An 11,317-nucleotide genomic window follows, 5' to 3' on the forward strand; every position below is an offset into this window, starting at 1 on the left:
TGTTGAGCTCGTCGAGCTTTTACGTTGGCTGCGCTGCTGTGTGGCCATGACTGACTGTGGCAGCCAGTTCTTTGGTGAACTGAACGCTGGTGTCGCCGCGCGCTCGAATATAGCCGCGGTGTGCTCCCTCGTCGAAGCCCCAGCTAGTGGCGAGGCCTCCGTGACCAAATCTAGGCTTCGTACTCTTTGTGATCCTGGCGTGCAGTGACCATGTGCCGAAGAGGTGAAGCCGGAGACGCTGCCAGCTCTTCCTCGCAACATCGTCAAGAATTTTATGGCCACATTTTTTCAAGAAAGAGGGCGGGAGTTGGTGGCGCATGAGGGCGACCGCATGAAGGCCCAGGTTAGGTAGTTACTTTGTTTTTATTGCCTTCGATTCTTAAAGGTTATTGCTGACAATCACTTTATTTAGCTGCAAGAGAAGGCAACACAATGGGCTGCCGAAGTGTTAAATCTCAGGCGAAGGTCTCCGCCCAGAGATGATGAAGACGCCCAGGGCGAGGCTGGCGCTGGCCACGGTGAAGACAATAGAGAGGTGTGAGCCGTTTAGAGGATGTAATTTTGGCTTGAATGTAATTATAACTTTTGATTAATGCATTCGGTGATTGCGCAGGACCCTGCGTCGGAACCTGCGCGGATCGCCGAAGGTATACCACCTTTGTGGATGAAACATGGCAACTTTGTTGTTTCCGGCGCTATGTGGCGCAAGTTTAATGCTAACAGGCCTTGGTTGACCTTTGCTGAGTTCTGGTCATTGAAGGAGCGTGTTTATAATCGGCGTAACGCGCAGTCGAAGCTATTCTTTGATAATTTTATGTGTGATGAAGAAAAACACCGTGAGGTTCTTCACGACTGTTTTATTCGTCGCGAAGTTAGCCGTATGCTTAATAATGATGTTCCATATTCGCCTCCTGCTGGGCTGCTTGAGCCGAAGGTGGAGCCCGTGGAAGAGTTCCACGGGGATTATTGCTTCATGTACAAAGAAGAAGGTGCCTTCGTTCAAGGCGACTGACGGGAGGCGTACTTTATTGCAGGGCTCGGGTTTGAGGCATATCTTCGGAGATTGGCCGAAGAGATAATGGATGTTGCGGTCCGTAATGTAATTGATGAATTGGACCGCATTATTTTCGAAGAGGAAGAATCTGTTGTAACTTTATAGTGAACGGGTGATGACCCTGTGTGGTTTTTATGTAATCGTAAGAGAAATTTGTGCAGCACTGAACGAAGCCCCTGTGTGTAAATTTTGTTTTTAATACACCGCTCTTGGTGATGTAACTTTTCGGTCCTCCGAGGACGCATTGTTTTTTTTATTTGCGAAGCGCCACCCCCCTTCAGCGTTCTTGGAGGGCGGATTAAATTTCATGGGAATAACCGTGGGTCTTCGATTTTGGGGAAGTCATGTCTAGTTTGTCCCTTCAAGGGTGCATTTTGTTTTATTTGCGAAGCGCCCCCCCCCCTTTTGTGTTCTTGGAGGGACATTCAGTTGGCGGAGCCTTTGATTAATCTGCGAAGCGCCACCTTTATTTGTTTTAGGCGACTAACGACTGCAAGAACTCAATTTTAACATTTGCGAAGCGCCACCCCCTGCATTATTGGAGGAGTGAGGCGCGCTTTGTTTGGATTGCATGTGTCCTGGGAACTATGTTCCGAAGATCTTTCGAATGAAAAAGGGGTGTACTAGCCCCAGGCCTTCGGCTTTCGCATGAAAAGACTTTCCATGCACTCTGCGCTTCTTTGTGGAGGTGCTTTTGTTTTTAAGGGGACCTTCAGCTCTTTAGCACGTTTAGGCAAGCCCCGGGCCTTCAGCTTTTGCTCGATAGGTCTTTTTCATGCCCTCGGCGCTTCAACGCGGAGGGTCTTTTCGTTGCCTTCGGCGCTCTGTGCGGAAGGTCTTTTTCATGCCATCGGCGCTTCAGCGCGGAGGGACTTTCCGATGCCTTCGGCGCTCTGCGCGGAAGGTCTTTTTCATGCCCTTGGCGCTTCGGCGCGGAGGGACTTTCCATTGCCTTCGGCATTCTGCGCGGAAGGTCTTTTTCAATTGAGAAAAAATAAGAACTGAGGCTCAAGGGTGCTGTGGGCCGCTTAGCTCCGCGAGCCCTGGGCTCATTTCTAGAAGTGTTAACCACGCACACCGCACTGATGACTCCCCCCTTCGCTGCGACGGAGGGGGAAAGATGCTTCGGTGCCTTTTCACAGGCTAGATTTTTTTGGGGACCTTGTTTATATTTCACTAGGGATTACATTGGGTTGCCGCCTCGTTAAAAACCTCACACCTTCGGCAACCAAAGCGATTGCGCGAAGGCTTCTCCAGTGAGGAAAAGAGTACGGGCCCTTGAATACATTGTTCAAATAAACTAGAATAATATTACAAATTATTACAAAAAAGAAGACAACGTGGAACTAGACAAAGTAGAGCTGGAGCATATCCTTGTTCCAGGAGTATGGCTCTTCGACTCCTTCGAGTGTGCGAAGCCTGTAGGCTTCGGGTCTTGCCATCGAAGCGACCAAGAATGGTCCTTCCCATTTGCTATGCATTTTTCCTTGTTGCTTACTCTTCTGGATGCGACGAAGGACGAGATCGCCCTCCATGATTTTCCGAGGTCTCACCTTTTTGTTGCGCCACCTTCTGGTTTCCTCCTGGTATTTGCCGAGGTTGATTGCCGCTTGGGTTTTGATAGCTTCGATTGTGTCAATTGTTGGCTTGATGTCTTCGGCAGGTGTTTCTGTCCTAGAAGACCCGTGGCGAAGTTCTTCTGGAGTCATGGCCTCTTCGCCATAGAGGAGCTTGAAGGGTGTGAATTTTGTGGCCCTCGACTCCGTTGTGTTGTGAGACCAGATTACTTTCGGCAGCTCATCTACCCACTTGCCCTTCGGCTGCTCTGTGATATTCTTTTTGATCCCTATGAAGATGATCCCATTTGCCCTTTCGACTGCCCCGTTCGACTGCGGGTGGTATACTGAGGCGAAGCACAGCTTGGTGCCCAAATGCTGACAGAACTCTCTGAATGTTGTGCAGTCAAACTGTTTGCCATTGTCTACAGTGACTTCTTTGGGCACGCCGAAGCGTCATACAATGTTCTGCCAGAAGGATTTTTGCAAAGTGGCGGCCGTGATGTCGCGAAAAGCTTTGGCTTCGATCCACTTCGAAAAGTACTCTATGGCGACTGCTGCATACTTGAAGTTGCCTGGAGCTGTTGGCAAGGGTCCTACAATGTCGATGCCCCATCGCGCGAGGGGCCAGACTGGGGGTATGAGGTGGACTTCTTCTGGTGGTAATTTGCTGTAGTGGGCATGCTTCTGACAGTTTGGGCAGGTGCGCACGATTTCATGGGCGTCAGCCATGGCTGAAGGCCAATAAAACCCTTCGCGGAAAGCTTTTCCCACCAGGGCTCTTGTTCCGATGTGCGAAGAGCACATTCCAGTGTGTATTTCTTGCAATAGCTGCCTGCCTTCGGTTTGTGAGATACATTTCAACAACGGAGAACAAACACCCCCATGATACAATGTTTCATTGATTATTGAGTAGCTTTGCGCCCGAAGGGCAAGTTGTTTTTCCTCTTTCTCATCCTTTGAAACAAAATGGCCTCGAAGGTAAGCCATGATCTTAGTTTTCCAGTCTTCGCTTGATATAGCATTGACAAATTTTTGCTGGCTCTTCAGCGCAATTTACCGAACCACTCTTGATTGTTTCAAAGAATACATCCGGAGGCAACAGGTCATTCTCTGCTGCTGCCTTCGCTAGGACGTCTGCTTGCTTGTTCTGTGTTCTGGGAAAGCTTCGCACACTAAAACCCAAGAAATATTTCTCCATGCTGCGGACTGCTGCCAAATATTTCGCCAACTCTGGATTGATTGCTCTGTATGTTTTGCCAATATGGTTTGTGATGAGTTCAGAGTCAGACTTGATGGACAACCTCCTCGCGCCGAGTGCCCTTGCCTTGCGAAGGGCAGTCATCAACTGAGTCTTGCAGCATATTTCAACTGAGTCCCCGAAGGTGCCGTGAGGATTGCCGAAGTGCCTGACCCATTCTTGCAATAGGCTCCATCACATTCCAACAGCCAAATGGCTTCGATGACCGGAGGGTTCTGCGAAGGTGTTGCTAGTGTCCAATAAGCGACAAATTATGCCAAGACTTGAGACTTGATTGCGCTTCATGGGATAAAATCAATGGTGTGCGATGCCAACAGTGTTGCCCATTTCCCAATTCTGCCTGAAGCCTCTCTGTTTTCAAATATCCCTAAGGGGAAAAATTGTTTGGACTTTGATCTTGAAACTCTGGAAATAATGGCGAAGCTTCCTGGCTGCCATTACCACTGCATTGCCCTTCCTGGCTTCGATCCGTTTAGAGCTTCGGATACGAAGTAGATTGGTAACTGCTTTAAGGTGCCTTCGATCATTCTTTCTTCGACTAAAGCTGCACTCACCGCGGAGCTTGAAGTTGCGATGTACAACAAGAGCTCTGCTCCGGGTGTTGGGCTTGTCATTACCGCCAAGTTTTCCAAGTACTTTTTCAGATCTTCGAAGGCTTTGTCTTGCTCAGGACCCCAGTGAAAATTTTCCGAGCCCTTCAACACCTTGAAGAAAGGAAGAGATTTCTCCGCAGACCGCGAAATGAATCTGTTGAGCGAAGTTAGGCGGCCTGTCAACTTCTGCACATCCTTCTTGGTCGAAGGTGGTCACATTCTTCTTATGGCTTCGATCTCTACCGAATTTACCTCTATGCCCCTCTCAGTGATCATGCATCAGAAGGTTTCCACTTCTGACACCGAAAACACACTTTTCTGGATTCAATTTTAGCCCTCGACCGCGTCCATGTGTTGGGCGGCACACCTGCCCCTGGAGGTGGGCACGCGCGTGATGTGCCGGTGGCGCGACTAGAAAGCTCAACCCGTCAAGGTCATCGAGAGCCGCAAGGGCTCCTCGTCCTCTTCCCCCGCCGACTACGAGTACTACATCCACTACACGGAGTGTAAGGACCCTCCCTGCCTTGCATCCCAATCCCATCAGGAGGTTTTGTGTCTAGGGTTAGGTTTTGGGCTCTTACAGATTTGGGGAAATCTGGGTTTTACAGCTCACTGGTCAATTGGGTGTTGAGCCGTTCAATTGAAGCCTTTTTGTGATGAACAGAGCTTTCAATTTTCATTCCTTTGCCCATTTCAGCAATTGGGGCCAGTCTCTTGTAATAGCCGCAGCCTGCTTGGATATTGGATGACTAACTTGAACGATTTGAATTTGCAGTCAATAGCGCAAACAGCTTCAGAGGCACATGGTGAGCTATACTTATTTGTGCTCTGTACCTTGCCTATTTGTTAGATACATGTTGCTACCTTGAGATCAAAACTTATTTACCTTACTTAGCTCATTTCATGTTTGTCTCAACTGTAGGTGCTAGACGGGTAGTCGCTGTGAGAATAGGAATTGGGCTGTCAAGACAGCAACTAGGTTGTCTGCATAAGCTTATCCAACCTATCAAGGACAAATACCCAGGTACCACTTACGCGGATTTGTTCCAATTGGCAAGTGCTACTGCAATTGAGGTCATAGTCCTTTCTCTGCTTAAGTGTTTTACTTGACCACATTCATCAGTGGAGTTTATGTAGGCACTTGTAAGTTGTACTACCGTTGGCTTTCTGTTTTAGATGGTGCCAATGGAAGTGGTTAAATTGGCTCTTTTCTTGTTCCCTATGAAAATGCCAAACATAGGGCCGTCCTCTCCCATAATACTGTTGACCTAGACGACAAATGTACTTCTCATTCTAGAATGCCACTGATTAATTTGGCTTAGTCGTATCAGCACTCAGCACTGATCATGTTTAGCAATAACTGATACTCCTTGTCTGGGTTAACACTGACTATTTTTATGGTGGATTTGTAGGTTCCCATGATTATCAAAATGTTGAAATTGCAAGTTGAAGAAAGTGCAAAGGGACGAGTAAGCTACTCTTTTATCAACAAACTTTATGATAGTGTTTTTTTCTTTTCTGAGACCAACTTTTTTTTCATTGGATTTCAATTGTTGGACATCACTAAACTTCAAACTTTTTATCACTTTCCTAAAGGCCACAGTTTATGATCCACTGAGAAAATGGATGGATAACTGCTACCGTGGTGTATCCCTCGGTGGGCTAGGGTCAGTTTTCTCAGCCTTTTATGTATAAATCCTAGAGAAGCTAAATTTAGTGTTGGTATAGGAACAAGTTCAGCTGTTCTCATATATATTACCTTAAATTTGCCGTGGTGAGAGCTACTACAAAAATTTGTCTATAGCTGATGACAGACAGTTTGTTCAAATTACTTCCATTTATCAGTGCAGGAAGCATAGGGAGAAGCTACAAAGGGTACTTTCAACAATTTCAGATATTCCCTGTCATAACTGAAGAGAAACCTATCCTAGCAAATCAATTTTCAGTAATCATTCTACAACTCCACTCATGGTTTGCAATACCCATTTGCACTTCACTGTAAACAACTTCTGATAGCTACTACTCCCTCCGTCCCATAAAACAAGTCATCCTAACAATTCTAAGACAAATTAATAAGAAGGTAAAATGACCATGTTTGCCCCTATATATTATTCATATTTGACACTAATTGATTATTGCATGCACATGCACTTTCTAAATAGGGTAGAGTGACTTGTTTTTTGGGACAAATTTTGAATCCCAGGATGACTAGTATTTTGGGACGGAGGGAGTATTTTCTTACCTAGGCATTTGTTTCACGCCCAAATGGGAAGAAGTACTCCATGGTGTTGTCTGCACCGACTGCAGGTCTCCTGAAGTGAGCACTGCAATCCTAACACGTCTATTTGTATGCATCCGAACAGGCAAGATACCATGGTTAAGCATTTTGCAAATTTAATTTTACAGGGGTGGCGGTAAAGCTGGTATTGGATCTTGGGACTGGAAGCTGAAGGAGGACAAATGCACTTACCACGCCCTGTTTCCAAGATCATGGACAATATATGATGGTAAATTGATGACTGCTTCAGTTTCAGTTCAACAATTTTAACTAAGAGTGATAGTTTTTCTGTAGCTACGCAAATCATGTCAATTAGATGATGATATTTGAAAATTCCAATGAAGGTGAGCCTGACCCAGAGATCAAGATCACCTGCCATCAGATATCACCCTTCATCCCTCTCAACTACAAAGAGAGCAGCTTCCCGGCTGCAGTTTTCACGTTTATGGTACAATTTGTTTCTTTTCCTTTTGTTATGCTACAGATGCAATGACTCGAATTGAGTTGCAATTTTTTTACTAGTATGTATCAGCCTGCTGACGCCTGCATTTCAGGTACAAAACTCTGGGAGCACACCTGCAGATGTGACACTGCTATTCACCTGGGCTGTAAGTGCAGACCAACACCTTGCTTATTCTTTCAGCAGAAAGGGATCAGATCTTCGATGACCTGACCTTTGATCCATTCGTCTTGTAGAACTCGGTTGGTGGGAAATCGGAACTGACCGGGAATCATAGCAACTCAAAAATGAAGTAATGGACATAGCACTGTGTTTATTGACATCTCCAGCTAATGCAATGCAGCAGAAACCAGGAATTAATCATTCACATTGCCTTCTTACATGTTGCAACTGCGTTCTTGCCTGTTTTGCAGAGATTGGCACGTCATTGCCTTCTTGGAAGAGCCTGATGGTACCTTAGCACAATCATTTTCATCCTGTAGACATTCCATTCTTTTTAGTATAGCTGCAATGTGACGTTCTAATACTATTTGTTTATTTTGTCTTTTGCAGTGGCGATGAGTCTCCTGAAGATGTACAAGCCACAAGGCAATGCTTATACTTCTTTTAGTCGGTAGTTGAATCAGTAGATAAGATTCAATTGTTTTCCACTACTTGTGTTTACAATATTTGATTCAGTGCATGTCCAGCTAGATTTGTATGGTGCCTACTAAGGTGGTACTGATTTTAGTGTTTTAAGCTGACTATGGTGATTATTCTAATGCACAGACATTACTGGATGTGTGCGCCAAAATAAGATCTTAACTTTGTATGAGGACTGCATTTGTAATGTATACAGTGGATAAAACATATGAATTTGTGATGTAAAGAATGGATAAAACATGTGTATATGTGTCCTCTTTTTTTTGTTTTTTTAATTCATCATAGGAGATGCGGGTTAAGTCATAGGACCCGCGTCTCCTATGTGAGGGGTCATTGGAGATGTGTTTTTACAACCCGCGTCTCCAATGACCCCTCACATACGGAGACGCAAATTTGGAGACACAAATAAACCGCGTCTCCTATGCGAGTTAACCCGCGTCTCCTATAACGCTTCTTTACATAGTGGCCTTCAAAATAAATAACAAAGGGATAATATTATTTTGTGATGACTGGCAACCTAATTAATGGTATTATGTGAACGGTGTCGCTTACTAATGTTATTTTGTGGATGGACTTCTTTACCAATGGTGTTCTATGAATTATCCCCTTTTACTGGCTCCAATATGAAAGTAGCGAGAGTTCCTGTCACCCTGATTAAACTCCACTATTCTCTCCTTTATTTTGATTTCTGCATGCAAAGGCCCCATCCTATGCGGATCCAACTGCAGCTGTCTAGCTCCTTCCTCAATTTACGTAGCTCACTACGCACATGGCCAAAAGTATTCCTGTCCCATCTCACAAGGTGGTTGGAAACTTTCTTAAGCTTAAACTGTAGGTCCTGTAATGTATTAGCTGCGTTCTCTTTCTGCGTCCCACATGACTTCATACCTGAATCGCTTCTTCCTCCATACTGCGGGCTCCCTCTGCTGCCAGTTCAATTCAATAGGCATGTGATCCCATGCAGCCCCCAACACTACCAGAAACCGCCTCTTTGTCGTGTGCCAAAGCACACGGCAAACTGTCTATATGCACACGGCAAAGAGCACACAACATTCAGGCGTCGGCAAAGGCGGCATTTGCCGTGTGCCTTATATCGGGCACACGGTGCAGATTTTGACCCACGGCAAAAAAAAAAGCGGCCCGCAGAAAAGATGACGTGGAGGCAAAGTTTGTCATGTGCCCTGCCCGACGTGGCACACGGCAAATTATTTTTGGAAAAAAAAATCCCTCATGGCCCACGGCCGCCACGCTGCCTGCCGACGCCGGAGCACGCACCCTGGCCGCGTCGCCGCCCGCCCGGTCCCCGATCTGCGCGCCGCCGTCAGCTCCGCGGCCGCCGTGCCGCTGCCCCCGTCCGATGCGCTGCCGCCACTCGGACCCCGGCTTGCGCGCCGCTGGCAGCTCCGCGCCCGCCGCGCCGCCTGGTTCCCGTCCGATGCACTACCGCCGCCGTGCAGCTCGGCCCCCGGTCGGCGCGCAGCCACTGCTGCGCCAACCGCCGCCGCCCAAACCCCGGCTTGCGCGCCGCCGCTGCTCCACTTCCGCTCACGCGCCGCCGCGCTGCCGTCGCCCCGCTGTCGCCCTACCGCGTCGCCGCCACGAGCTGTTCTGCTCCACCATCGCGCGCCCGCTCCGCCACCGTGAGCTGCTTTGCTCCTGCAAGCTAGCTGGCCGCGGCCGCCGCTCCTCGCCCCGCCGCCCCTCCTCACCGGTCGATTTATTCCGGTGAGGGGTGAGCGAAGGGGGGAGGAGAGGAGCCCCGAGAGGGAGATGGACGGAGTGAGCCGGGGAGGAGGAGCTCTCACCGGCCTAGGGCCCGATGCCGACGCCGCTGCCGCCCATATGGCCGTCGTTGAGGACGACGCAGAGAGAGAGACGAGAGACAGAGGAGGAGGAGGAGGGCTGGCGGCCTTGACTTGGGAGAGAGGGGGATGATCCGGCACACGATTTTTGAACCAATGGGAGAGCTTCATTTTGATGCCTTGGATTGATGACGTGGCAAGTGTTTGCCGTGTGCCGCCGAACTGGCCCACGGCAAACGTGCGGGGCCGGCGGCGCCGCGTGGCGGGCGGGGCGGGCGGCGACGCGTGGCGGGCGGCCGGGGCTTGCGGCGAGCCGTGGCGGGCGGGCGGGGCTTGCCCGGCGGGCGGGGGCGTGACCGGCGGGCGCCGGTGCATGGCGGGCGGGCGGCGCGGCACGGCTGTGTTTGCCGTGTGCCGCCGGCCATGCACACGGCAAAGGCCCGTGTTTGCCGTTTGTCGAGGGCCAAGCACACGGCAAACATTTTTTTCTTTTCAATTTATATTTTCATACAGTTTGCCTACTGTTTAACTAAAATTTATTGAATATACTTCAAATACCTTGCAAAATTTACTCAACAATTAATGTTTAGTAATTATACACAACAAACCTATTATTTTATGCAGTGATAGCTCAAGATCAATAGATATGACATGATATTGTTTAATTGTAAAAAAATTATAATTATACCAATGATCTCAAAATTAACCGAACTTTGGCATCAAAGAACCTATGTTTTGTTTTGCACAAACAAAAAGTTTTAAAGTCAAACGCCAATTCATTCGTAACGTTCTGTTCAAATGTAAACGATTCCGTCTCAATTTCATGGATCTTCTTTGGAGATGTTTCGATTTCTAACAAGCGTATGTTAAAACTTTTGCAAAACGTTCCCAAAATTTTACCACAATCTACATGCATGAAATCATGATACCATGAAAAATTTCATGATTTTCTGAATTTGTTTACTTTTAATGGAATTTTAGAATGATTCGTTCAAACAGCTCTTAGCATGGTTCACGACTAAGATCTTCGAAATCTACTTCTGTTTCAGGCTTATGCCATCACCTTGAACTCCTTACCATGAAAATCATTTTTCTATCCATTATACTCCACTATTCAAAACACTTCCAGTTTAACCCCAAAAATTCGATTAATGAAATCAAATAACTAAATATAGCAAAAAAAAGATAAATATACCAAAATTTAATAAGGAGTACAATACTCTGTATATGTATAGCAGAAAAAATTGGGAGTGCAGAATCTACTTTTTTTAAAAATAAAGTTGACATGTGTAAAAGTTTTACCGTGTGCAAAAAATTAGACACACGGCAAATAGGGCTTCTTTGCTGTGTGTAAAATTTTTGCTCTGTGTCAAAAGTTAGGCACACGTCAAATAATGCTTCTTTGCCGTGTGCTGAATCTTTGCCGTGAGTTTTTTGCTCGGGCACATGCTTGCCGTGTGCCAGAAGTTTGCCGTGTGCTCTATCTACTGGCACACGGCAAAGGGCAGATTTGCCGTGTGCCCGTGTTTGTGCACACGGCAAAGCCGTGGACACATGGCATACTGGAGGTTTCCGGTAGTGCAACAAGTGTTTAACTCTCGCCATTGGGAAGCACTCACACCAATCCGATGACACCAACGCACGGTCAAGGCGTACCCGACAGAAGGACCC

The 11,317-nt window shown here is 47.2% G+C and overlaps 1 protein-coding gene across 11 annotated transcripts; it reads left to right on the forward strand.

The window, feature by feature from the left end:
• The first annotated feature begins 4,776 nt into the window (after positions 1–4,776).
• On the forward strand, positions 4,777–8,096 carry LOC120671430 (non-lysosomal glucosylceramidase-like). 11 transcript variants are annotated; one of them, XM_039951754.1, is made up of 14 exons: positions 4,787–4,970; positions 5,240–5,270; positions 5,387–5,488; positions 5,877–5,933; positions 6,061–6,131; positions 6,310–6,409; positions 6,510–6,544; positions 6,668–6,781; positions 6,871–6,971; positions 7,087–7,190; positions 7,297–7,350; positions 7,439–7,494; positions 7,616–7,653; positions 7,755–8,096. In XM_039951754.1, the coding sequence occupies exons 8-14, from the start codon at positions 6,747–6,749 to the stop codon at positions 7,817–7,819; spliced, it is 453 nt and encodes a 150-aa protein (XP_039807688.1). In that variant the 5' UTR covers positions 4,787–4,970; positions 5,240–5,270; positions 5,387–5,488; positions 5,877–5,933; positions 6,061–6,131; positions 6,310–6,409; positions 6,510–6,544; positions 6,668–6,746; the 3' UTR covers positions 7,820–8,096. The 11 variants fall into 11 exon arrangements, with proteins under 11 accessions (XP_039807684.1, XP_039807682.1, XP_039807686.1 ...); XM_039951752.1 differs by lacking the exon at positions 6,510–6,544 and having other exon boundaries at positions 4,780–4,970; positions 5,162–5,270; positions 6,711–6,781; XM_039951751.1 differs by lacking the exon at positions 6,510–6,544 and having other exon boundaries at positions 4,780–4,970; positions 6,711–6,781.
• The last annotated feature ends 3,221 nt before the right edge of the window (positions 8,097–11,317 follow it).

Source organism: Panicum virgatum, chromosome 4N (assembly GCF_016808335.1).
Source record: "Panicum virgatum strain AP13 chromosome 4N, P.virgatum_v5, whole genome shotgun sequence".
Taxonomy (NCBI): domain Eukaryota; kingdom Viridiplantae; phylum Streptophyta; class Magnoliopsida; order Poales; family Poaceae; genus Panicum; species Panicum virgatum.

Bases quoted from the DNA above. Each gene is read 5' to 3' on its own strand.
- LOC120671430 (XM_039951750.1), top strand. From the start codon at position 5,962: ATGATAGTGTTTTTTTCTTTTCTGAGACCAACTTTTTTTTCATTGGAT. The intron at 7,191-7,296 runs GTACAATTTGTT...CCTGCATTTCAG, and splicing joins CTGCAGTTTTCACGTTTATG to GTACAAAACTCTGGGAGCAC. The intron at 7,654-7,754 runs GTACCTTAGCAC...TGTCTTTTGCAG, and splicing joins CTTCTTGGAAGAGCCTGATG to TGGCGATGAGTCTCCTGAAG.